This window comes from Esox lucius, chromosome 22 (genome assembly GCF_011004845.1).
Source record: "Esox lucius isolate fEsoLuc1 chromosome 22, fEsoLuc1.pri, whole genome shotgun sequence".
NCBI lineage: Eukaryota > Metazoa > Chordata > Actinopteri > Esociformes > Esocidae > Esox > Esox lucius.
In genome coordinates this window covers 9325729-9353584 of record NC_047590.1, presented here as the reverse complement: position 1 = coordinate 9353584, position 27856 = coordinate 9325729, and the positions used below count along the sequence as shown (strand labels likewise).

At 46.6% G+C, this 27856-nt stretch overlaps 1 protein-coding gene across 4 annotated transcripts; it reads right to left on the bottom strand.

The window, feature by feature from the left end:
• Nucleotides 1-518: 518 nt before the first annotated feature.
• On the bottom strand, nucleotides 519-27856 carry LOC105022549 (activin receptor type-2A). Of its 4 annotated transcripts, none has more exons than XM_020042295.3 (12): nucleotides 26729-27856; nucleotides 13538-13745; nucleotides 12533-12654; nucleotides 11378-11532; nucleotides 8728-8751; nucleotides 4761-4910; nucleotides 4297-4440; nucleotides 3579-3724; nucleotides 3237-3351; nucleotides 2963-3101; nucleotides 2493-2623; nucleotides 519-1487 (listed from the first exon to the last, which is right to left on the bottom strand). In XM_020042295.3, exons 1-12 carry the CDS (start codon nucleotides 26781-26783, stop codon nucleotides 1293-1295), a joined length of 1584 nt encoding a protein of 527 aa, XP_019897854.1. In that variant the 5' UTR covers nucleotides 26784-27856; the 3' UTR covers nucleotides 519-1292. The 4 variants fall into 4 exon arrangements, with proteins under 4 accessions (XP_019897854.1, XP_019897856.1, XP_010889377.1 ...); XM_020042297.3 differs by having other exon boundaries at nucleotides 12545-12654; XM_010891075.4 differs by lacking the exon at nucleotides 8728-8751.

The window sequence follows — 27856 nt, the reverse complement described above, 5'->3', positions numbered from 1 at the left end:
ATATATATATATATATATATATATATATATGGCCATACTTCTCTTGGCGGACTAGTTTTAAAAATGCTAGTTATGATTCTTTTTCTCACCTGCCACAGCTGTACAGTACACAGTTCAATAATACCAGTGATGTCATGTGAACATTTGAGAGATTGTTGTAGTCATAGAAATACAAAAAATTAAACTTGAACCAATACTGACTCTACGGTTGTAGTGTGGTTATAAAATATAGCATGTTATTCACATAGAACCAGAAGAAATAGAACAGGCTTAGAACCGTTAACCCTGGCAATTTTACTTCCTCTTCGGCTCCTGTGTGCACCAGACACAGCCGCCAGTTCGCCCAGTTTGCCATTAATTGACTTCATTGTGGACGCCTGTTCTATGTTTTCTACTTCTATGGTTATTCGTCAGATGAGGCTGGAACTGAGGTATACCTTGTTGACTTGAGGGAGGTCTATGGTTTTGCTTTCAAAGTAGTAATGCTTGGAAATGGCCGCCCCCCACCCCCCCCACCCCCCCCCACCCCCTTAAATAAACCTTGATCATCATTGTTTTCTATCCATTGATATTATGTACAGCAGCAGCACACATGACATTCAGAAGCTGTTTCTTATTGGCATTACAATAGTCATTATCATATAAACACAGAAGGAAACAGCAAATGCATTCTTGAAACAAATTGCCCTTTTTTATGCTGACGTTACGGAGCAGAGCTTTGAGAAGTTTCCTCTTCCAGTCCTTCCTCTTCGTTTTCTTAGAAAATACAACTGAAGTCTGTTGAGAGGTCCTAGTGTTTTCCGTGTGTGTGTTTGTGTGTGTGTATAATATATATATGGTGTTTTTTATATATATAAAAGAAAATACCTGACAAATGACCATATCCTTTCCCTCAGCTCACAGCATTTGTTATAACCTAGTGTTGTCCTTTTGAAGGATCTTGTTTTCCCCAGCTTAAAGAGGCTGTTTGCTCAACAGTTAAAACATGGTATTGTCCTTTTGAAGGATCCAGCTTAAAAATGTCAAGCTCGCTAAGCGAGTCCATCTGTAGGTGTTAGTTCAGGCCTACAGCATGTAGCTATGAAGTGGGCACTGCAGTGAGCAGTCTAGTGCCCTGTACTAAAACACTAGCCCACTGGTCTGAGGGGTCAGAGGTTAACCCAGGATGAGCCAGAGTTCATGAACCTGACGGGCCAGTCTGACTAGTTAATGGACCCCTGACATCTGACGAGGACCAATCAAAATCTCTTCACGGTCGCCACCTGACGTGTCAGCTGACTCTCTCCGTCCAGTCAGAGGCTGGACTCCTTGGGCGGGAAGTCCACGTTGGTCACCATAGTGACGACGGTGACGATCTCCTCCGGGGCGACGACGTTGGTCTGGCGTTGCATCTGGATGACGCGCTCCTCCACGCAGCCGGCCGAGAGGCGCGCCTCCGCCTCGTGATCCCAGCACTCCTCGATGGTCTCACACAGCATGAATAGGCCCTGGGAAACACAAAGGGGACCTCCTTTAAGGGCGTTGTGTTCCTACTGAGGTAACAGATCCGCACCCTAAGCCGTGCGTGTGCCACTAATGCAACATGCACATCTCTTGCGAGCTGTCGCTGAGCCTTCCCTAGCGTGCACACTGGCCGCTCGGGCGGGGTGTATCGTCCCGAATTTATGCCAGCGACAACCGGTTAACCAGTATAGGAGAAACATCCGTCTCTGCAAACAATAAGTATTTAGTATTTGCGTGACTCCACTTAAAAGAAATAAACGTGTTACGACGATGCCAAATCAATGATTTGTCGATGTTTAAATAGGACTTTCCCTCATTTCAGGTTATGCATGTATCACCCACTCGTGATCCCGACGATCTCTGAAACCTTCCATGCATCCATTTTTAGAATGATTTCTCTGTATGAAGCCAGAGACGCATCCAGAATAATGGGGAAACCGGACACCGCAAGTTGCTCGTCAATTATTTTAGCTAGCAAGTGAGTTTTTAGCTTGCGGGTAGAAAAGAGGAGGGACTTGAAGACGCAGAGAACCGCTGCCCTGCCATTGGTAGTCGCCCAACTCCGTCACTGCCCGCTCGCTGGAAATTAGCATAAAGTTGAACATTTCTCAACTGTCGCTGGGAGATTTTGTCTCAGAAAACAGCTCCACCCACAGTCGCCATGATTCGCTGGCTCTGGTTGGAAATGAATGGGAGCGTGCCTCTTTGTAGCTCCAGCGAGTGGACAGTGTACACGCAGGGTAAGGCTGATACTGCTGGACCACGCTTTTCAAAACAGAACAGACATCACAACGCTTGTCCAAATCGCCTCAGAACCGTCGCCATTCACAGAAACATCCCATCCAATCCGCGGCCGACCCAAGCCACAGTGTCAGTGGAATGCAGCCCATCAAGCCCGTCTTAACGGCTGGGCGGTTAGACGAGCAGGCGCCCCGGCCTACAACCCAGAAGACCAAGCTACGTCAGAGGGCAACGCCCTCCTCCCTTACCGCGTGTTTCTGCCAGCACTCCCGGAGGCAGGGCCGGAGCTTCTTATGCACCACCACCTCCTGCATGTCCTCAAGAGACGGGTGCTGGCCTACCTCCTCCTCGAACGGCAGAGCGTATTCATCCACTGGCCCTGCAACATCACACACACACACACACACACGCACACAGTGTGAGATACAGACCACAAACAAACACACCAGCAAGACCTAATTTCACACGTGCACTCCGTGACATTAAGGGGATTCAATATTTTTTTTAACACCCGTATCAACACGCGGACATGTGGTCAGGCTTTCAGGATCACATTCAGCTGTGTAAGTGTTTCCGGCCATTTCCATTAGTCAGCAGGGTGCCTCGTCTCAGAGTCATTGATCCTCACTGAGACACAAGGTCAACATGCCCAACACACACACACACAGAGTGGGGACATGGCCCGTACAGACAGACACAGAGGAGCTTCTTTTCTGACCGTCCGCGGCGGTGCATCGAGCGGCCAGCTCCCAGAGCACCAGGCCCAGGGCGTACATGTCTATCCTCAGGAAGGAGTCCCGCTGGAAGTTGATGGCCCCCTCCAGCACCTCAGGGGCCATGTAGCGCCTGGTGCCCACCTGGGGGGGGACGGGGGGACGGGGGGGGGGGGGGGGGGGGATGTGTGAGGCAGACGGTCAGCGGTGTGTGCTGGGTGCTGAATGTCTCCACGGCTTCGGCGCTGTGGTTACCGCGGTGCTAATGTGTGGTTCTACCTGTCCGTGGATATCTCCGGCCGACTTCCCCGCTTCAAACTTCAGGGCCAGACCGAAGTCCGCTATGCAAGCGGTCAGGTCGCTTTTCAGAAGCACATTCTTACTCTTCATGTCCCTGTTCCAGCCCAGGGGGAGAGAGACGGAGACAGAACGAGAGAAACACACAGAGTGGTAAACAGCGGGACGGACAGAAACAATCATTCAGGGAGTGGCCCCGACCCTACTGATGTCACAAACGCCCCCCCCAGCAGCCGTCAGCGCCCCCCCGTCCCCGTCCCCCCCGTCAACGCGTTTGGTTTTTCCTCCACGTGTAGTCTGCTTGTGGAGGGATCCCCCACCCACCTGTGAGCGATGGCAGGCTTGTGTCCGTCCTTCAGGCCTGGGATGTCCTCGTGGAGATAGGCGAGTCCCCGGGCCAAGGACTGGGAGATGTGGCACAGCTCGTTCCACGACACCACGTTGGCCTTCAGGTAATCAGTCAGAGAGCCCTGTGAGAGGAACACGCTTAGAGGCACTCCGCAATGTCGGGACCACTGGTTGTACAACTGGCGCTGTTGAGCCCAAACGGGTCCCTGTCATGTATCAGCCGCTGTGCCCCACTCGCTTTCAAACCTGGAAATCCATGGCTAACCGAGGTATGCCAGTTAATCCACTTCTACATTATGCCCACAGCAACGACATATTACAAATCTGTCTCAAAACGCAAGGTTTAAAACATATATTTTGCCCGTGGCGAAAGTCCCAGCCAGCACCTCTAAGGGCTGTTACCTCTGCATCCTCTTAGCCCATGAGCTTAAGAGGCTGTTAGCCCCTGGCTGTGTCCAGTGTGAATGCAGCATTAGTGTCTGTTTCTGTATTCAGCCTGCAAGATGCTAATCTGGAAACATATATAGGTCAGTCTTCCATCACTGATCCTACTACGGGTGTAGGTGTAAAAAGAGTGTGTTAGTAACACAGGCCGACCACTTGGGGGCAGACAACCTGCAGTTATTGGAAACTTGCTATGGAGTCCGACCGTGTGTGTGTGTGTGTGTGTGTGTGTGTGTGTGTGTACACGTACGTGGTCATGGTAGGCTGTGATGAGCCAGAGGTCTATATCCATGTTGTTACCCCTCTTCTCTATACCGATGAAGTGAAGCAGGTTCTCGTGTTTCATCCCACTTAGACTGTAGATCTCGTACTCATTCTGCCACGACAGCTTGTCCTGCGAGGGACACACAACATGAGCTTGGTCAGCTGGCAGAGCGCAACCCTTGCAAAGCAAACACAGCGGGTTTGATTCCTGGGTCTACCCACGCGCAGCGTGTATCACAGGTAAGCGTCTGCTAATGGAATGTCGCCATTGATGAAAACATTCATTTAGATATTTCTCGGCTGTGTGATGTACAATTACAAATGAAATGAATGATTGTAATAAATGAACCCATAACACGGAGCAGAGGTCATTCACAAACATTTGAAACACAACAAACGTTATAACCACAAACTTAACTGTGTGATCGCTCCATCGACATCAGCACCTACCTGAATGGGAAAGACTTTGACAGCTACGTATTCGTTGAGCAGCTGAGCCTTCCAGACACAACCAAAGCGCCCCCTAGCTTTGACCTCGATCAGCTGCAGCGGTTTCTGTCCCATGACTGGAGAGGGAGGCGTGTGTGGCCCAAGCGGGTCCTACAGGACAGACAGACGGTTGCTAATGGGATCAATACAAACACTCTACATCAGTCCAGTGCCACGAGCCCTACAAAACTCAGGTTGGGCTCAATTCCATTTCAATTCAGTTAATTGATTCGGGTACATTAAAATGCCAATTCTGTTTTTCGTGATCGCTTTTTAGGTGAGCGTTCGCACAGAAAGAACAGGTTTGCCTCCTCGCGGTATCCAGTGCCTAAATAGGGGATATTGATTTATTTATATTTGCTCAACAATTTATCTCATTTGCTTCATAACTGTTATAGCAAGAGCTCTGTTGTTTTTAACTTTATTCAAGATGTGCCAACAACTGGGCACCAACCGCAGATGGTTTATTAGTTACATCTAGACCCCAGTGTCCCTCTGACAAGCTTCTCTTTCAGGATACAGAAACGCACTCAGATCACTGGTTGTGCCCAGTGTAACAGGGACCTGAGGAGATTCATCACTTCCTTGTGTCATTGATAGGTTTTGTCTCATAAAGGAAGCCTGTGTTAGCGGAGGGTTATATGGTGCAGAAATGCGAGTGGACGCCCAGGATACAGCGGTGGTCTGCGGCGGTTGAAAACAACGAAGGTGAGGCAGTGCGCCGAAGTGCCGCTGTGTCACCTTCTCTAGGCTGGGGCAGGATACGGCTCAACAACAACACGTCTGTGTGCGTGCGCGCGCGCACGTTTGAGCGTTCCAAATATAAAGTGGGTCAAGTCAGCCGGTCTTCTGGATTAAACTAATCACTTCCACGTGTTACTGTCAAGAAAGGGAAGAGGGAGCGAGGGAAAACAAAGAGACGGAGGGAAGGAGGTTAAGAAAAAGCCAGCAATGAGGAAGATGAGTGTATAGAGATGAAGATCTCTATAAAGAAAAAACAAGGTGGCTCGTTGAACGTCCTCAAGGACAGAACGGCCAGTAAAGGAAAGGTGGATGAGTGGGGGGGGGGGGGCTTCCGGGAAGGTTGGGACAGGCTGTCTCCATCGACGGCGGTTGCTCTGACATTGGCCATGGTCGAAGTAAACACATCATACACGTTTGCTGGCGCTACCTGCTTACGCTTCACTTCTCCTCCCCAACGTTTCAATAATTAATCAGATGCCTGAACGTGGAATCGTTAAAAGCAGGACTGAAAACCATATTGTGTTTAATGGACAGTCGCCCCTGGGCGCTAATAAAAGACTGAACGCTGGGGTCCTCAACACTTGCCCAGTTTATCATGTCATTTTTTTTTGTTGTTGCAACGAACAAACTACAACGTGTTCCATCCTTGGAGGTGTCTTGGGGGGGAGGGGGTAAAGACAGCCGGGGGCTTTTTAAATGCCACCTCATTCCCAACACTCGAAATGACTGTCCTACGCGCCACTGAAAAGCCTCCTTGGTTAGCCACGTTGCTATAGAGGAGCGAGACACAAGGAGCGATTCCAATGAAGCACTCACGTCTCCAAAAGCCAGAGTCCCGTGGAATCGTAACACACGCTGGATGTCCGGCGGGGTAACTTGAAGAGGGAGGCTTGGGGGAGCTGACAGTAATTCTATAAAATCCAGACCGAGGCTGGCTCTGAATGACATACTAATCCCTATCAAGTGTACTACACGACACCAAAGTTTGGACACTTGGTTTTTCACTTGAACTTTTGACCTGGTACTATATATCATTTATATTTAACAATAATAAAAAAAATTAAAAAACGGACGTATGCCAAAGAACGTGTGGTCATTTCACTGCCCGAACCATAACCGCGAAAAGAGAGGGTGAGGCGTCGGACCTCTTCCCCATCCACTTGGTCAGAGACGGGAGATACAGCTTCTTCGGTAGGTCTGCTCTGATGTGGGCTCTGACCTGCCCAGGGTCACCAGAACCGGGCTCTGATCACAAGAGAAATCGGGGTACATTACACTTTGTCAGCACACCAAGCTGCACCGCAGGAAACTGAAACATATCTGCCAGCTCCCACCATCTAAACCCCCCTACGCGCCCCTCCACCCGCCCCTCCACCCGCCCCTCCACCCGCCCCTCCACCCGCCGAGGCCATCAAACATCAAACATCTCAGCTACTTCAATTACAACAAATGACACTGAAAGCAACACGTGTTGCAAATAGTTAACAATAGTCCTTTGTGTAGAAATGCTGGTATAATGTGGATCAGTGCCACATCAAAGGGCATGTTTCTAGACTTCCTGTATTTAAATTGGTCTAATGCCTCTTTCATCCATGTGCTGGCACAAGACCTGAGCTACGGCCCACACAGCGTATAATCTACAAGCAGAGAGCTTTGGGCCAACGTGCCATTTCAGAGGCAGCCTTTCTATACATTACAACAGACAATGAAAAGTGCAAAAATATTAATCAGATGTTGACATCCATGCTTAGGGATTGTGAACTGTTAAATACATGCACTTTATTTGGTCACTGATCGTTTCCAAAGTGCATCTACAGTGGGGAGAACAAGTATTTGATACACTGCCAATTTTGCAGATTTTCCTACTTACAAAGCATCTAGAGGTCTGTAATTTCATATCATAGGTACACTTCAACTGTGAGAGACAGAATCTAAAACAAAAATCCCCCAAATCACATTGTATTACTTTTAAATTATTAATTTGCATTTTATTGCATGACATAAGTATTTGATCACCTACCAACCAGTAAGAATTCCGGCTCTCACAGACCTGTTAGTTTTTCTTTAAGAAGCCCTCCTGTTCTCCACTCATTACCTGTATTAACTGCACCTGTTTGAACTCGTTACCTGTATAAAAGACACCTATCCACACACTCAATCAAACAGACTCCAACATCTCCACAATGGCCAAGACCAGAGAGCTGTGTAAGGACATCAGGGATAAAATTGTAGACCTGCACAAGGCTGGGATGGGCTACAGGACAATAGGCAAGCAGCTTGGTGAGAGAGCAACAACTGTTGCCGCAATTATTCGAAAATTGAAGAAGTTCAAGATGACGGTCAATCTCCCTCTGTCTGGGGCTCCATGCAAGATCTCACCTTGTGAGGCATCAATGATCATGAGGAAGGTGAGGGATCAGCCCAGAACTACACAGCAGGACCTGGTCAATGACCTGAGAGCTGGGACCACAGTCTCAAAGAAAACCATTAGTAACACACTACGCCGTCATGGATTAAAATACTGCAGCGCCTAGCCTGCCTAGCCAGTCTCCAGACCTGAACCCAATAGAAAATCTTTGGAGGGAGCTGAAAGTCTGTATTGCCCAGTGACAGCCCCGAAACCTGAAGGATCTGGAGAAGGTCTGTATGGAGGAGTGGGCCAAAATCCCTGCTGCAGTGTGTGCAAACCTGGTCAAGAACTACAGGAAACATATGATCTCTGTAATTGCAAACAAAGGTTTCTGTACCAAATACTAAGTTCTGCTTTTCTGATGTATCAAATACTTATGTCATGCAATAAAATGCAAATTACTTAAAAATCATGCAATGTGATTTTCTGGATTTTTGTTTTAGATTCCGTCACTCACAGTCGTAGAGTACCTATGATAAAAATGACAGACTTCTACATGCTTTGTAAGTGGGAAAACCTGCAGAATCGGCAGTGTATCAAATACTTGTTCTCCCCACTGTAGCCCAGTGACAGGAACATGACACCCATGCAAACAGAAATAACTGCATGTAAGATGAGATGATCCACAGAAAGAAGACATTCTCAACAATGGACCCATTCCAAAGAAAGACAGATAAAATGGAGATGCGGTGTGAAATGAACGTGGTCAAGTTTCCCCCCTACCAGGACCCAGTGGAGTAGAAAAGCTTTGAAGTTCAATTAAACTCATCTTACCTCTATCATTATATGAAAGGCGTGCTAGTTAAAGGATAGAAAAAGAAGCAAAAAAGAAATCGTATTCAGTGAGGATGGAAGAGGAGGGTGGATTGGAGGCAGATGAAGAAGCAGTGTCCTGGATGATAGATGCTTCAGGTAAAAGAGGGATCTGCCTGTCTCTCACCCTCTGTCCCTCCCTCTCCCTCCCTCCCTCCCTGTATCCGTCTCTCCCTCCCACCCTCTGTCTGACTCACTCTTCGTGCCTCTCCCCCTGTCAGAGAGTAACAGCAAGGCGCTGGAGGAGCTGGGGTGGAGGGTGGGCATCTCACCTATTTGTTAACGACACGTCATACCCTGACGGCTGGCCTGGATTAAGTGGTCCCTGTTGGAGGGTTTTACATGGGACTATAGCCACCAATAACCATCCAGTACACCTGGTCGTAGTGTTCAGGTTGACTGTCCGTTCTGTGCCGAGTCTTAAATTCTCCCACGTCTGTTTATGTGGTGCCCCAGATCGGTCTCCGGTTGGTTTTTTCCGCTTCGGGGTGAATTTCTTTCTTCCCGACCGTTTATGTTTGGACCTAGGTATAGTTTAAGTCAACGAGGTGTAGTTGTTCGGTTTCGTGTTTTTTGTCAGGGGGAGACGCGGGGGAACTGTATTCTGGGCCATGGGTCTGTGGACGTGGTGGCCATGTGTGAGAGGATGCTGGCAGCTGGACTGAGGGTTTAGTATGTCCACTACAAACAGGTTAGGGACCTTGAGCTGTTCAGGGCCATCTGGGGTATTCAGGGATTGTTGTGTTGTGTTACTGTGGAGGATGATTTGGTGTAAACTGTGCTTGTTTGTTTAAGTATGTGTTGTGTTGTGGGCTCTTAGACCCAATAAAGAGGTTTTAAAACACAGCGATCTCCTCCTCTCTCCTCATCCCGCTCTCCCTGTCACTCCATCTGCACCTCCATCTGTCTCTAGGGCCTATGATGTGAAAAGTGTGGGCATTGCGCCTCTTTCCTATCTTTCGCCGCTCACACTCTCTTCTTTCGTTTCTTTCGATCGGTTTCTGTCCTCTCTTCAGGGTCTGGAGTGTGAAAGTTGTGTTTCTGTGTGTATGTGTGTGTCTGTAGTCAGCAGCTGTACCACCTCCAGCCTCCCTGTCTCATGGTGGTATAAAAAAAACAGAGCCTTGATGACAAACGTGGGCAGTTTGGACTGGTCCCACTGCCTCATGTCAATGTGCCGGGGGCTGTGAGAAACAGAATACACTGGAGGCTAATAGAACAGAATGAGCAACCGTCTCCTTTCCTGCGAATCCTGAAGTGATTTGGTGAAGGTGGGTCACAAACACCAACACTAACGTGACTCTGCTACACTACAACCACTGCAGTCAGGCACAGAGTTAGCGTCTCCCTTGAAAATCAACCACGCGTGCTTCACTGTCGCGTTGTGTCCAATAGCAGTGACCAAGCTCGAAAACCAACGTGGCTCGATTCTTTACGGCTGACGCAACTCATCATGCGAGTTGGTATTAACGGAGACCGGCTTGTCTATGGTTGGATACTGCGAACAGGTAGAATGTCACATGGACAATTACGATTGGAAATGCGCTGTGCTGTGACCCTCTTCTGCCTGTCAAGAGTTTAATCGATGTTTCAAATATTTTTTAAAGGCACTTTAAGAATGCAGCCAACTCCGGCTCTGCCTAATAAACGCAAGGAGATACTGACTGAATGTGTGACGGCGGCTTCTCTTTAAAAGGTTGACGAGGCGGCTGGCCGCTGGTGTTTATCTTTAAAAGTCTGAATTCATCAGGCCATCCTCGGCGTGCGCTCGACGGAGGCACACAGCAGGCTTTAACGTCAGTCTAGCATTTCCTGCATGTCATCACTGTTGACACTACTTAACAGAAGCTCCTGCTGTTCCTTCTCAAGGCTGCGGTGCCACCGGGCCCCTGATCTAGTGGCTCTTAATGAGAACCACACGGGGCAGGTTTAAACGGGCGGCCGCCTGCTGTAACCAATCAGATGGGACAGGGACAACACGGCGGAGCGGGTGAGTCCAGTGTCGGGGGACCAGCTGCTTACAAGATGAGGATATCGGCCGGGTCAGAAACAGCCTGCCTTTTTACAGCATTGAAGCTTAAACAGTAGTTGAGGGGAGGGGATGGACGGGGGCGGTGAGAAAATACTTGCTTTCTCGTCATTTTCTCTGTCAGACCTAAACGGCATCATGGGTGCTCCGCCACATCATCTAAGAGGACGAGGTTCCCCCGCTTGACCCAGCCTGCCTGCTCTACCAAACCCGGGCCAATCAGCAGTGAGCGTTCTGAGGCGGGGCTAGGCTGTCAGCCTTCAGCCAAATAGCAGTGAGTGTTCCGAGGCGGGGCTAGCCATTCGGCCTTCAGGTCGTTGCGCGTGTGTGGCGCTGAGTAGCGCTGCGTGCGCGTCCTTTGTTTTGCGCCGTGTTCTTTTTGAAACTGTGAGTGAGCCACTTCTACGTCAGGAGTGATTAAAACACCGGGCCACAGGGAGTAGATTGTCAGTTTATTCTGAACACTGGAGAGAAACATGACGCATCTGCGCACGCACACGCAAGCACGCACACGCAAGCACGCACACGCAAGCACGCACACGCAAGCACGCACACGCAAGCACGCACAGCATTTCTTCTTACCTGCGTTGGCACCAGGACAGGCGGGTACGCCAACTTGTGATGTCGGTACATCCAGAAGGAGAAGAGCACAATGGCGGCGATACTCATGATGGGCACTAGAGAGTACAGCAAGGTGTTGAACAGCTGAGGCTTCTGGGTGAACGGGTTGGAGGTCGCTGTGATGGGGGAGAGGAAAGGAGGAGGAGAGAAACCATGTAGGTACAGGTTGTACAGAAAACGCATTTCAACTGGCTTCATTTGTTTTCACAAACCGGGTGAGTTCAATCCTGAATGCTGATTGGCTGATAGCAACTAGACCAGGAAAAAGTGTTGTAATGTCACATACCACGTGGGTGACATCACATCAGTGTTAACTGCGCTAATTACGTTGGTAACTGGTTTATGTAGTTATGGGGGGGGGGGGGGGGATCAATGTGTCAAGCCTAAGAATAGCTCTTAGCTGTAGTATATTGCCCGTATACCACACCCATTCGTGGCTAATTCCTTACATAAGCGTAAGTGTTTTGCAGTGCAACCTGCAAGTGTAATGTAGTTATATTGAGGATTCTACCTTTACAACCTCAAAAAACCCATCCTTGTGCTCGGGAACTGTATGTGTATGCTTTCGTTCCTCAAATTGCTTCCCTCACACTTATTTTTATCATGTCAAATTTCATTAGCTCAGAAAAGTAGCAATGCAATACACCAAACATTCCAACGCAGCACAACAAATCTGGGTCGCTTTGACAAAATCCTCGAAGTAGTGAGACTCGTTGTCAAATGCATTTTGTGATGTAACTTGATACAGCCGGCAGCCAAAAATAACTGGCTAAAGAACAAGCGACCCTGAAAAAAAATGACAGCTAAGCCTTACCGTACAGTGTGGTACACTCTTATGTTTGATTGGATCAGACAACGCTATGTAATCACACTTCTCTCTAGCACAGGAAAGGACATGATTGGATAGCACCACTATACCATTGCTGTGATTTACCACACTTCCTGATACGAAGAGTTCCTCCAAATCAAGGCCCCTCGGTCCCCTGGCCCCTCACAGAGACAGAAAGGGGTGGGGGGGCATCTCTGATGAAGTACAAGACCTTGTGTCCGTAGTGGCTGTTCGGGGACTAGGCTGGGTTATGGTTACCGACGTCACAGGAGCTTGTGTGAACTTACAAGAGGACTTACTTTGGACGGCCTGTGGGTCTGGGCTGTACAGGAACTTCTCGTTACACATGTTGCCTTCGCAGCAACAGAAGAAGACATCCGGACTCTCTTTCCTCTCCACGCATTCACTACTACAGGAGAGGAAGAAACAAAGAACATTCACTACTACAGGAGAGGAAGAAACAGAAAGAACATTCACTACTACAGGAGAGGAAGAAACAGAAAGAACATTCACTACTACAGGAGAGGAAGAAACAAAGAACATTCACTACTACAGGAGAGGAAGAAACAAAGAACATTCACTACTACAGGAGAGGAAGAAACAAAGAACATTCACTACTACAGGAGAGGAAGAAACAAAGAACATTCACTACTACAGGAGAGGAAGAAACAAAGAACATTCACTACTACAGGAGAGGAAGAAACAAAGAACATTCACTACTACAGGAGAACATTCACTACTACAGGAGAGGAAAAAACAGGAAGAACACCACCTTTGTAAAAAAGGTAGTGAGCTGTGTGCTGGCACTTCTCTATCGAACCTCACCCACTCACTCACACTTTGACTCTCGGTCTCACCCACACTGTCTGTCTGTCTGTCTGTCCCCCCACCAACACCCTCTCTCTCTTACCCACATCCTTTCTCTCGCTGGCTCTATGAAATGTTAAACAGTGTATACTTGTTTCAGGAGGTTTGGGGACTTGGTGGGGCTGTCTGTGTGGTTGGGGAATAGTTTTTAGACGTATGGTTTTTGTAAGTGTTGCTCAAGTGAGACGGAAGTATAACACCTAAGAGCACCGAGTCATCAGCTCAAACCTACACCTTCAGAAGAAATACACAACAGGTAGCATTTGCTTGCTCATACCATAAGCCCCAAGTGTAATTCTTCACATTAATTTACATAATTCGTCAGAAATGTTATTTAGATATCCAAAGCAACTTCATCCAATACACTTCTTAAGTCGCGAAGAGCCCCGTTATTGAAGCCACTACTCTGGCCTCAGGCAACCCACCTGTCGTAGCAGTTGTAATCGTCCAGCCAACAGCCCTGCTTGACAATCTCCACGGTTCCTGAGAAGTTCTTCCAGGTGGCGAAGCAATGGAGCCGCTTGTCCTTGTCCCCGTAGCACGGCTCGATGCCACTGCGATTGGTTCTCTCCTTCTCCCAGCTGGAGTTGTAATAAACACACTCCTGTGTTTCCGAGCCTCCCAGGATGGCACCTGCACCAAAGACCACGACAGAGGCGTTCACAGCCGGGAACGGAAAACATCTTGGAGGTTCACAAATAATGAATGTGGGGGAACCCCCATTTAGCTCTTTGAAGGACACCGTTGAAATGTACAATGGTTTCAATGCCAAGAACCCTCAAAATATTTTCTTTTAAGAGTCTACAGCATAAATCGTTACAGAGAAGCATTTTTTGTGACGTGACCATAGAACAAAGAATGGGTGTGACACTGTTGTGAGAACATGACACTTCAGCATTCTATGGGGCCATGTTAGCACCACAACAACACTACATGTGTTGCATACCTCAGGTAGCCATTGCATGCAAGGGCTATGCAACCAAGTACTAAACATGACTACTTTGTAGATCATATCAAGCGGTCAAAATAATTCTACTATTACTCTAACATTGTGCTGGGATTTCTTAATGGTTAATCCAAAATTAAGGGACAAATCATTGAAATTCAGGCTGGCAGTCTGCACTTTAACCCCACGGTGGTTGTATAATTTCAAATCCAAAGTGCTGGATGGCTAAGCCGCTACGTCCGACGCACATGTACTGCTGCAACACTGGCTTCAAATCTGTCCCACCGACTGAACTTTCTCTACTTTCCTGTCCAACAAAGCAGAAGAAGAGACTATATTTCTCTTATATTTTTTAAATTCCAAAAGTTGGAGCAACTCTGAATACATGGCCCTGGGCTCAACTCCAGTGTTTATTGGTTTGGTTCACTGAACACCAGTGCTCATAAAATGTAAAGGCTTTTACTGACTGTAGGTTTAATGTACTATTCCTGTTGTAGCCTGTGTCCACAAAGAACCCAGAGCAGGAAAAAACAACAACATGCATTTTCAAACAGAACAGCTAGGCTATATACTGTACAGTACATGAGTGCAGCTGTTTCCATGTAGCCATCGTTCCCATTCTACTCCAGCTGGCTCATGTCATTTTCAGCAGGACACAGCCTCAAACAGTCTGGCTAGAAATCAACAGCGTTACTGGCCAGAGCCAGGAGGTCCTTAAACATCCGTGGAAACAGCATACATGGTGTGATGGGTGGGACGTCTGGCCAGGCCAAGCCTAGGCCCACCTAATTTTGAGTGGGATTTGTTTTTAAAAAACGTTCATTTATTTTTTTTGGAGGAGCTTGGTCATTTGAATAGGGTAGTAATGTGACTGCTGTTCCACTTTAAAAGCATCTAGACCTTCAGACCATAACAAGCACACACACGTTGCATCCAGCCCATGTTTTCCCCAGCACGCTTTGCATTTGCCTCGCTCAAAGAACTGCCCACACAGAGGGCTAAAGTCCTGCAATAATCATTGATGAAGGAGATTTGCCCAGTGACTCATGGGGGGGATTTGCAAATCAGGCAATAAAGCACAAAGGGGTATGGTATATGCCCATTATACCATTGCTAATTTTCTTCCTACGCACAATGGAATGCAGAGTGGAAAAAGTGTGTACATGCCTGGTAAGTAAATTTTTTTAACATATCATGTACATGTAGTCTTCATTTCAACACTTGACAGATTAAAGTTAACCAGATTAAACAAGTGACACTGAAAACCTATACTTTACAATAATTTATTAATAAAAAAATCATCAGAAATGGATTCCAGAGTGTAAACAAAATAAGTACAGTACATCCAACAGCAGATGTTTCCCCTTGCTGAAATAAATGTAGCAGTTTCTTGTAACTGTCTAACAGTCTCTTACATCAATTGGGAGACATTTTTGCCCACTCTTTTTTTACAGTCCATCTCCAACTAGGGCTGCAGGATTAGTTGAATTATGAACGAAAGTTGACCAGGAAAGGAGGCCCCAAACCACTGCCACCATGCTTTTTGGTGGGTATTAGGTTCTTTTTACGATCATTCCTCCAGTGGGAACACTTCAACCTTCCTTTGATGTCGTCCCAAACCAAGGACATCGCTCCAGCTGATTCTGTGGAACCTGACTCCCAGCACTCAGCTTGTCCTGAACCTGGCTCAGCTTCTTCAACTGCCTCTTGTTGGTACAGTCAAATGTCTTGTTTCCACTGGTGCCAAACACTTTTGTTTTACCCCAAAGTCCAGACTATTTTCTGTTTCCATTGACATGTAGGCAAAGTAGCCCAGCTCTCACTTAGTGCCAAGCCCCAGACATTAGAACTTAGGACGGGGTTTGACGCGTTATGTGCTGTGAAAACGCCACATGCTGTGCTATTATTTGCTTAGTCTATAGGCATCTCGTGACGGTTTTCATCCGATCTAACAAGCAGATCCCTGATAAAAGAAAATAAAAGCAACAGTACAGGGAAGTAAAGACTCAAAATGGAAATAGTCGGAATGACCGAAGGTGGTACGATGCCAGTGACTCAATAGAAGTATGGCGCACTGAGACTCCATATAACAAACTGAGAATGGCGTTATTGTTATTTTACTACCAGAATAATTCCACCTTATTTTTCATAACCAGAAAGCCAAATCACACTGATAGATTCATCTTCCCTCCCCATCTGAGCCCCCCAAGTCCTCAGTATTAAATGTGTAGAGCCAACTTTAGCATAAATCACCAGTGTGGCCCTGGTGCCGGGGTAAAGCACCAGTCGAAATGTGGCAAATGTGGAGGTAGCCAGAAAAAAAGCTGGTTGGTTCTCTCACAGAAATAGCAGCATGAGAACAGTTCTGGTTGGTTCTGTAACTAAGGAAGCGGCCTGAGAACAGCTTAGTTTGGTTCTGTCGCTAAGGAAGCAGCCTGAGACCAGCTCAGTTTGGGTCTGTCGCTAAGGAAGTGGCCTGAGAACAGCTCTGTTTGGGTCTGTCGCTAAGGAAGCGGCCTGAGAACAGCTCTGTTTGGGTCTGTCGCTAAGGAAGCGGCCTGAGAACAGCTCTGTTTGGGTCTGTCACTAAGGAAGCGGCCTGAGAACAGCTCTGTTTGGGTCTGTCACTAAGGAAGCGGCCAGAGAACAGCTGTAGGTTGGGCCATTCAGCGGGGCTGTGCTGCTCTGACCCCAGGCTATTGACTGCTGGAAAGCTGCTTGCAGCCCCTGGCAGCCTGCCTCTGGTATCTCACACCCTGGCTTGGCTAAGCAGAACTGGCCCCGACAGTACCACGTCACGGCCTCAGTGCCTGCCAGGCTGGGGTGCTGTGTCCTGGGGGCAGGCCAAACCTTCACCTCTCTCCTCTCTTTACAGGAGTGCAAGGCAACACGGGGAATCAGATGCAGAATTGGCTTTATTTCCAAATACAGGACTAGGCTGTATAATGGAAGCATGGCATTAAGGTTATGAATTGGCCACTGTAGACCTACAGTACAAACTATGTGGTCCTAATAAACAGTTTTTCTGCACGTTATCAGCGAGGCCAAGTCTATATGATCAAATTCAACAGCTGAACCAAAATGGAAACAACAACTAAACCACTCAATCAATTTCAATCAATGTCCTGACTCAATTGTTAGTCACTGTTCCTTCAGACACCAATCAGGATAAGAGCCTGGCCGACACAAAGCCCACAAATACAGTGACTTAAAAACATATTCCCTCCCACGTAACTGCGTTCCAAACGCCACGTCATTATGGACAAATTGCATTCCCCCAGTGCCCCGATTCTAAAGTAGTGTACTAAGTTAAGAACAAGGGGGCTGTTTGGGACATAGACTGGCTTTGTGGTATAGAACAGCTCTTTGTTGGCAGCAGATTACCAGAGGAAAGAAACTGTCAAAACAGTTGAAAAATAATGATTTTTGTTTGCAGAGATAATGAGTGAAACTAGAGTGAGAAACTTCTCACAAACAACTCAGTGTTTCACAATGAATCAATGACTCATTTGTTGCAGTGATTTATTAGATTCAGGCTAAACTCTCCAGATGAAATAAATTATGGGGTGGATGCTTGCAGCGTCGAGCCCTTCCTTTGCGAAATGGCCTACAGTACTAAGTCGACAAACAAGCCTTCAAACCTATCACCTAAAGACTGAAGTTAAAATGCAGAAACAGGGATTCCGCTGCATTCACAAACTTATTACCACAAATACTGAAAATGTACACATCCTCGTAGAAGCACTTTTAAAGTGCTATAAGAGTCCATGTGTAAAAACTTTACAAACAGGACAACCCCATATTAAAACGGTTGATTTATTTATTTTGACGTTGGTGTAGAAAGTCCATTTGAAATGTACTTCCACATAAACATAGTCTGGGGGAAGGTCCATGGGAACCCCCCCAAAACAAGGGCACACCCCCTCTGCAATATTTCCCCTATTACAACAGGGCAGCCCTACAGAATGACAGCAGGCCAGGCACTATTTAAAAACGATGCTACCCACAATCCTCTGTTAAACAGAACCGTTCATCCTTCCCTTTAACAACAGGAAGTCAAAATGGAATTACATGTAAATTCACAAAGCATGTAATAATAATAATTAAAAAAAAAAATTGCTGGGGGAGGCACATAGTTTAAAGCCCCATCACAACAGGAGCTGTTTTTTGCGGTTCACCAAAACACTTTAAAAGCCAGGCCTTCAGACATAACATAAACACCCCTCACCACAGGTTTACAATGTCAACTCACAATCCCTTTTCAGGAAACGCTCCAGTAGTACCGTTAAGACAACCGCCTCACACAACACCAGTGGTGATTTGAACATGCGGATATGGGAAGACACAACCCACGGACAGTGTTCAACAATGGTTAGCCACAACTGGTGCTCGGCCTGTTCTGCCCCCAGCTCAAAGGCGAACCTAACAATCAGCATAACCCTCTTTGAACAGCTAAAAAATTAAAAACCCACAGGGCAGGCACCAGCTAAGGTTAACTGAACATTGATTGGCTAAATGCAATCAAACACAGTGGGTCAAACTGATGAGACCATTCCCTTTCACGTACAGCAGAGTGACTGCTGACCACAGGGACTGGTGGCATGGCTCACGACCCCACTAGCAGCTCTACAAACCCCAACAGAATAACGAGAAAGAAGGATGTGGGAGAGAAGTATTTCAGACTGTGTATAGGACACTGCTTCTGTTTTCATTCAAAGAGAGAAAGAAGAATGAGCATGGAGAGAGAGACTGTTCTGTAGCTTCACCTCCACTGCCAGGCATCATTCTCTGGCTGGGAATGAGTACAGGTCCTACTGTACAGTGTTGTAATAAACTGAGTGGGCAGAGGACAGAACGGGACAAAGCCAAAACGTTTTCCTCTTGGTGGGAGTTTAGCTAATGAAGTGTTCTGCGGAATCCAGTGCATCTTATGGACTGCATGGGGGACCTGCTGTGTGTGTGTGTGTGTGTTTGTATTTTTAAACTATTCATTAAAGACTTGGCACAGTCATTGCGGAGGGTGGAATTGCTCACTTTGCTGATTAAATTATTTCAATAATTAATTTATGGACTGTCTTAAGTACCGATTAAAAGGATTACTTGGGATGTGTTTGTAAAGAGACAATGGATTATAATGTTGCAAGAATATCAAAACCAGAACCGAGCAAATATCCTAATGAATGGTTATTATTGATGATTCACTAGTTGGTCTTGTGGGAGACACAGAACGAAAAGAACACAAACCTCAGTCCACACAGAATTGCCTCAAGCTGGGTGCTTGTTCTGCTTACCTCAAAAAAACCCAAATCAATCCCACGATCGAGGGAATCCATTGGCGAAATTGCCGGTCATTAAATTTATTCATTCAGTTGCTCGTGGTGTTCAGAATTACCTCAGCATCCACGATTGCCTGGCGTAAACACTGACCAGGGACTTCAGAAGAGAGTACGGGCGGCTGTCTTCACCCAACCTCACCTCTGTGATTCGGCTGCTCCCTCCAAAGTAATTGACTGAGGAAGCAATAACTCAGGTGGAATTGAGGGAGCGGTTAAGTGGAGAGCCACTGAGAGCAATGCCTGGATTGTGTAAGGGACTGGCGTGATAGCGGGGGGGGGACTGCAACACTGCACGGGTATTGGCGTTAGAGATGTGCTCCTCTTGGAAATAATGTATTAGCTATAACAGGTACAGGCTGGACAACGTGTCTGCAGCAACACCAGTGCTTCTCAGGAGCTGCAGTAGAGATCAGCCCTGAACCATCCTCACGCGTTCGTGCTTCAGCTGACCTAGCCTTAGGCAATGCTGCTTGTGTATAGAAATGTCAAGAAGTTAAACAGTGAGGCATTTATCTCCAAAAACACATGAGCTGGCCGATGGCAAGGGCGTAGAGGTCAGAAAAGGTAATCACTCACGAGAGCACAAGCTTGGTGAGAAGAGAAGTCGGACATGGGTTGAGCGTTTCTTATTTGACAAGTTCAGATTCTACCTACCTCCTTCACATTTTTGGACTGTTTTTGACCTTTCTGTTGCTGCCAGTGAGCATTCAGTTAATACATTAATGACAATTATTTCAATTAAATAAATATTTTTGGACAATTATACAGTCACATTGATAGCAAAAATTATGAATGAGTTGCCGTGATCAATAGGAGTCATAAGGAGCTACATTATTTTCTTGCCTTCTGAAAACACATGTGAATTGACCATGGGATTCAATTTCAAATGGCAATCTGAAAAGTTGAATTTGGAAGTAGAAGATGAGAGTTCATTAATTTACTTAAGCTGTTTAAAATCACATTTTGTTAATAACTCAGAAACATGCACTGTTTTTTTGAAGGGGGGGGGGTGCTAAGTTCACCATATCAATGTAACTTATGTGACAATGAATTGAATGGGAAAAATCCATTATTGAGTATTTGTTAAATGTGAAACTAATAACACCAAATTGGAAATCCTATTCCAATAAATGATTCAAGGAACAATGATCGATGCTTGTAGAGATCTTTTCATTTTTTTCTACCACACGCTATTACAGCATTCATATTTCATCAACACAGCCGATCGAGTACAATCACTGTAATACCTTTCAGATTGTATTACTGTAACCAGTGATTCATACTTCTAGATCTAAAAACCACATTCACACAGCATTCCATAAGCCTATTCTTTTCTGGACTCTCGAATACTGAGGGCAACCCGTTGGTTGGTTAAATCAGAACTAAGGTAAAAATCTTTAAACTCAGCTTTCGGAAGGTCTGCGTTCAGAGAATGCAGACCTGCGAAAGGTAGCGCCACCTCTGTTCGATGGACCATGTGAACGAATGGCATATTTGCATACCGCCCTACTGTAGCACCGCTTGGCTTTGGGGCACCGGTCTAACAAGCTCTTGCTCTGCCTACAAGAAAAATCACAGGCCTGTCTTGTGAAGTTAGATTTAAGTATTTCTGCACCGAAAACGGTCCTGAAGCTGTGGATTCAATGAGGGTTACCAAACTAATCGGGCAGACTTTTCATTGTGTGTGTCTGCGGGCGCTGGCATTTCTTCTGCGAGCCGGTCTTGGAGGAGTTGCGCGGTCACACTGGTGCACAGCTTAGAGAGGGAACATTGCTCTCAAGTCTCATTGCACTTAATGGACTCCTTCAACCTAATAACTGCATTGCACTTTAACAACCAGCTTGAGTACAAAGAAGCAGAGTTATCCACTGTAATAAAAAATGAAATTCTCAATCACAGTCCTTGCAGTCTCTCCCCACACCCAACGTGAAAGAGCCAGAGCTTGGCCAAAAACACCACACACACACACACACACACACACACACACACACACACACACACACACACACACACACACACACACACACACACACACACACACACACACACACACACACACACACACACACACACACACACACACACACACACACACACACACACACACACACACACACACACACACACACACACACACACACACACACACACACACACACACACACTCCTAGGGGGCACCACCACCACCCATCTCCCTCTCTCCCCCACTCTCTCTGCTGTGGCTGTATGGGAGCAGAGGGCCTCTCACCACCAGTGCAACGGCTGGTGACCACGGGGTCCTGCTGACCCTCAGCCGGTCGCGTTGAGTGGAACGGAGACTCGCTACAGAGTGGAACCGGCAGACATGCAAGCCCACTCGCGCACACACACACAGCTCCCAGGGATTAGGTTACGGTTACGCAACGTACAGTAGAGGAGGACTGTTCCTCCGCGCCGGCTGTTTGCTCGGGGTAATCACTTTACCGTGACAGCGTGAGGGATGCTCACCTCCAGGAAACCGGCCACTTAACGGCCAAACGTCCGGCTGCGTCTCGTGTGACTGTTAAAACCGCCCCGCGCCAGAGGCGGTGCCGTGGTAGGCTAAAGACTTGTATATCCGTGCGGGCCGTACTGAATAAATCACAATTCAAACAAAGCACACTGAGCTACAGCGCAGGTCGGTTCTACTAGGCTAGCTACAAGTGCAGGCGTACTGGGTTGTTCGTATTAAGGCCCGCCACCTACAAGCTGTAGTGTTTGGCACTAGTACCGGAATCCGCCTTCGTTGCCAGGTACACCATTAGAAGCCTAGACGGACATTAAGAGCCGTGTTTAGCGTGGGTCAGACTGAGCAGTGGCCAGGGGGTGGCGGGTGGGTTAACCGCAAGCCAGGCCCCGTCACAAAGGCCGCAGTCTTCCCATGCAAGCGTTAAAAACCACCAAACTCAGCAACAGAATCCAATCCCCTTAATCCTCGCTGGAATGTCCGACAGCCCAACGGCCCCCCGTTCAATTATACTGCTGATGACCAGTCACTTTGCTTGCAGTCAGGGCTCCAGCATTCGAGGCTCCAATCGAACAGGTCTACTGCTGGCTGGTTTCAGGATCCCGTTGAGGATCTTATGGGCTACAGCAAACTCCATGCACAGTGCACGTTATTACAGTTTACTCTACAGGAAGGAAAGAGCGTGTTAATCTTGGTCATTATCTGCAGCAGTGTAGAGGGGCTGAAGGGTTGAGGTCACACACCCGAGCTCGCTAAATTGTCTGGAAAAATCTTGGGAGGAAAATTGCGCTAAGCATAATTGAAGACGGGAAGGTTGGGGCAGAAAGCATAACTCTGTGCTGATCCACAGAGGGTTAACGCAGCTTGACCTCGAAGGAGGAAATGACTGCTCACCACCACCACCAGCGTTGGGTCTATCTGGGGGAGAGGATCATGATTTCGGGCCTACTTGATGCAAAGAGAGCTTTACTTTTCTACACCGCGGTAACTCTGTATCCTTTCATCCTCAACGCTTAAGCCCTACAGGAAAACACAACCCTTTTCACACAGGTCTTTAAATAGACCGTGAGTCACAATTATTAGCATCCTAATTGGTCCCTCTCTAACCCTTTAGTGTGATTAGCCTAATAGAGCTAAATCCAGCCGTCTGATCAAGCCGAATACATCTACAGAAAACCAATCTCCCCAGACTTTCCTCTGTGCTTTAGGAAGAGAGTCAACGAGAAAAAAACAAAACAACGACAGCCAGGCATGACAAATCTACCCAGGAGTCAAAAGAGCAAGGTCAGAGAATCTTGAGACTTAAAATGTGAACATGACAAATGTACAGAAACCGGTAGTAATCAGGGATCAAAGGCTGGGGTAGACAGTCTGTCTAGACTGCCTCAGTCCCGTGAAGCACAAGGCAACATCTGCACCGCGCATTAATAGTCCTCAGGAATACAAGGCCTTTTTACCCTCCCTGGGCCCCGGAGTCCTGGCAGCAGAGAGAATTTGCATTGGCCAGAAAGTGAAAGCAGACGGTAGCGTCCCTAACTGCGCGTCCTGGTCTTACCGTCACACCCTCCCGCGATGCACGGTAGCCGTACACAGCCTAAGTGGCAGGACGTCCATCCATTGACTAGGTATATCGATATCAACAGGGGACTGGGAAAAGGCTGCAGTGCAGACGCAGCTGGGAGAGCCTTCCAGGGGAAGGGCGTTTATATTCTGGCGATCCAACGGACACTTCCACGTTTTAATCTACCTTAAAAAGTTCAGGCGGCACTGTGGCTAGCAGTCACTCGGCTGGGGTACGACGACAACTAAGAACGCCTGAACAAAAAACGACTCACTGGATATGTTTCTTACTAGATTGGTCCCATTTGAAGGTGGCTTACTCCAAATGTATTCAGCGTGGCGACCCTAAACAGGGAAGTGCACGTCGAAACAAACTTGCGCCGCTACAGTCCAGTAGGAAAGCAAACCTGTCATGACAAAACACACCTGAGATTTTGGTCCGTGTTTGCATTATTCAGTAAGGACTCATTGAAGAAACTGGGCCACAGCGCCAGACAACTCCAGGGGAACTGTCAGCGACCAAAATACTGCATCAGACAGAATAGAGTTTGACCTAAACAACAAACAGAACAAGCAACTTGTTGGGCCTTCAGTGCAGCCCCCCCCCCCCCAACACCTTCTTAAAAGTCGCTAGCTAACGTATAGGAAATTCTCTCCCACTGGGACATCCATCCACCCGGGAAAAAGTGGAGCCTCTGAGTGGAAAAGGACGGAGGGTGGTGTTTGTCTACATCTGTCTGGTGGTTGACAGAATCAACATAAGCCCCTAGAGGAAGCGGGGCTGCAGCGCTTCTACAGCAACTGACACGTGAGGAATGCCTGCACTCTGCTCCGGGCCCTTCAGGGTTCCCTGGAAACTGGTGACAGACTGGGACCCTAGTACGCACGGGTTCAAATAGTGTTTGTACCTTCTCAAACTTCAAGCATGCACTTCAGCCTCCCTCAACCACATGAACAAGCATGGCTTTTGTACTTCTAGGCCTGTTCCAATGGCCCTTGTGCATATGGCTGGGTCCAATTCAGCATAGCTCACATTGGTAATTCTCTTTGAACCCAGGTCCAGACTAGAGACCAGGGCAACAGGTAACCCGACCAGCATCCAATGGGTGGAAAGGAATGTGCGATGAGCATGTGGCGAGTCGAGCAACAGCATTTGAGCTGTTTATTATCCCACACCAACCCTTAGCCACTTCAGGCCGCTGAAGCAGAGTTTGGTTTCGGTTTATTAGAAAACAAATCCACAATCCAGCTGAGCTGGTCTGTATTTCTGTACATGACATGTCAGGGATGTGATTACAAATACAGCGCCTGTATTACAGCACGTGACATGTCCGGGATGTGATTACAAATACAGTGTATGTATTACTGTACATAACGTGTCCAGGATGAAGTGGCTTGGCTTTGGTGAGGCCAACATAAGTAATTACAAACGTTTGAGCTAAGGATTTGAGCGGCTGGGCTACAGCGACTTTACCGTCAGCATATGGCTGTATAGACTAACCTCCTTAGCCCTTTTTTTTTAAGAGGATCAAACTAAATGGACCTCAGTCCCAAATCAGTCCCGGAGGAGTGCTGGCAGCTACACACTCATCTGAACTAGTTATTGAGCCTCTCAACATGGGTTCTTCAGGGGCTAGGAGGTACCCCTGACCTTATATCCTACTTAACCACAGAAGGCAATCAAACTGACTGAACACAGAATGAAAGCAGGTAGCCCAGGATACCGATAGAATACCATAACCCATGTAATTCAAGGACAATACACAATGAAAATGTCAGAGGTGTAATATGGACAGCATGAATCTTAGCTAATACTATTACTCTTACTTGTGTCATCAAACCTTGAAAGGATAACCTTGACCGACCAACTGTTAGGGCAACAGCAGATTTTACAGGCTGACAGCATGCAGGATTATCTAGGCAGCTTGCTCCCCAATGTGAGGACTCTGCATTTAATTCCAGATAGTCACCTTGCTTCAGCCAAGTCAGCAATTTGTAGTCTTCATGGAGACAAATGCACATGAGCTCCACCACCACCAGACAGAAACACAGCAAAAGCAACGGGCAACTTTTCAATCTGTCAAACATCAGTGCTGTTTGGTTGAGACACATGGGTGTGACATATCATTAACTACAGTCACCTAAGATCAAGACTAAAACAAAGAGACAAATATTCAACGCTTACTGTGTAACCAACCACCGACTTCCTTTGTATTCACCGAGTGAACTGGTGTAGCCGGAAGTCCACCACCACCACCACCACACACTGAAGCTGAATTCCATCGTATGTTGTTGAGTTCAGTGATAAACCAGTGGCAACACACTTGAAAGAAAAAAGGAAAGGATCTGTCCACAGGGACTTCCCATAGATTATTTGAACTTCTTGACAGTGGCTACTCACTTGGTAAATATGGTATGTGCAGATTACTTCCTATACAGTTTCCTGATCATGAAATTGGCTGGTTGACAATGCAGCCAGTGTGTTGTAATTTACGACTAATTACATTCAGATTAAAGCACCACAGACAATTATATATATCTTTTTTTTTTTTTTTACAGAGAATGGGTTTAAAACTGGGATCTACGAAAAGAAACCATAATCTTCCACTAACTTACACACAATTCTCATTATACATATAGAACACTATGGCCACGCTCAGATAGCACATAAAGGGTAGAACAGCAGTAAAGCTGCTTTAAAGGTCAACATTTTGATTCCTCTAAAATGTGTAGAAAAGCTATATTTCCACTGGCGGTCACTGCAAAGCACCTCTCATGAACTTAGGTGACAGCTCGCAAATATATTTGTAGAGTCTAGTTGATATGAACCCACAGCATGGTTGTGGGTTCGATTCCCACGGAGGCCAAAATGAAAAAATTTATGCACTCATTACTGAACGTTGGTGTTGATAAGATACAAGTAAAACTAATCCAGACTCAGGTTATTCACGTACAACTACACGTTTATAAAAACACTGGACTGAAAAAGACAGTCACTTTAATTCAAGTAATAAAGCGTAACCGTTGTTGCACAGCCCATTTACCAGGGCGACAAGAAATACTATAATACAGTAGGCTGGATTAATGTACATTTTACGGTATGTGTCATATCAGTACAGCTATTAAAGGCCACAACAACATAAAGTTGTCTCTGTTTAACCGGAGTAGAATACAGTTTATTAAGGGAGGTGTATGTCACAAGAGACATACTACAGACGCTTATATACAGTTTTTAAAACAACCATACATAGCTACAACGACAGTTATTTAAACAGCTGAGCTCACCCACCTGAGGAAAATGAGATGAGAAAAACAGCAAACGCCAACTTGGTAGCGGCTCCCATTTTCAATCCAATTGAAATCCTTTTATTTCCGGGGAAATAAACAACAGGCAGTATCAAAGGTTTGTTCCCCCACTGTGTTGTGAAGGTCTGGGCGAAAAGAATGACAGAAGCAGCTAGCCAGCAAGTTTGCAAGCTATTGTCAACATAGTGTGGTATTGACAGTGACTTTGTAGTTGGCAGGTGTTCGATTAACCCCTCTCCAAAATGTCCACTTGTCAGCCAAGTATCTTGCTACTACAGGTTTAAAGACCCTGAAAAATGATGTCCAAAACGTGGAAGAGGTGATATATAGCTACTTTTAAAAGCTACAAAATGGTTACAATCATGACTGAGTGACTTGTTGCAGCTTGGACTAACGTTAGCGAGCAATTAATCTATAACTGGCAGCACTGTTGGACAGCTTGCAAGCTGACAAGGTAACTAGTTATTCACAAGCTGGCAATCTACTATCGATGAATATAAATCGTTCTTTACATTCAAGCTAGAAGCTAGACTAAACCAGAAAAAAATGGCAAATGCAGTCAAATTACCTAGCTACAAGATTAAGAAATTGACTCTTGCAATCTTCATACATACAGTACTGTAGCCAACTAGGCTACTACTGTAGCTAACTGTTAGCGAACTAATTGGTTAGCTTGTTAAAAATGCCGTTAGCTAGCTAGGTAGCTACTGATAATGATCTAGCTAGCTAGATAAGAAAGAGTTCCACATCTCAAAGAGGATTCAATACACCACATGTTGTGGTCAATACTAATACATCTCATCTCTTGGTCCTCACAGCTTTGAGTCTTCATATTCCAAAACGTATGCTAGCAAACAGCTAGCTAATCCGAGTCTGAATAGAAAACATACAATATTTCCTCTTCCCAATTGATCGAAATGTGAGTCTGTAAAAATGGTATGCATCAATGAAGATCACATCCAAAACGTCGTAGGCAAACGCACATGAGATCAGCAGTTCATAATTTTTTTCAACCGGCTGCTGTCAAGTCATGAGTGTATTCAAGAACGGCAGCACAGCGTTTCGTCAAGCGTGCGTTATCCTCGACGTTTTCCTCTTCTGTGACCACAGT

Bases quoted from the DNA above. Each gene is read 5' to 3' on its own strand.
- LOC105022549 (XM_020042295.3), bottom strand. From the start codon at position 26,783: ATGGGAGCCGCTACCAAGTTGGCGTTTGCTGTTTTTCTCATCTCATTT. The intron at 13,746-26,728 runs GTGGGTGAGCTC...TCTTTGGTGCAG, and splicing joins TCTCATCTCATTTTCCTCAG to GTGCCATCCTGGGAGGCTCG. The intron at 11,533-12,532 runs GTAAGTTCACAC...CCCCCATCACAG, and splicing joins CGTCCAAAGTAAGTCCTCTT to CGACCTCCAACCCGTTCACC.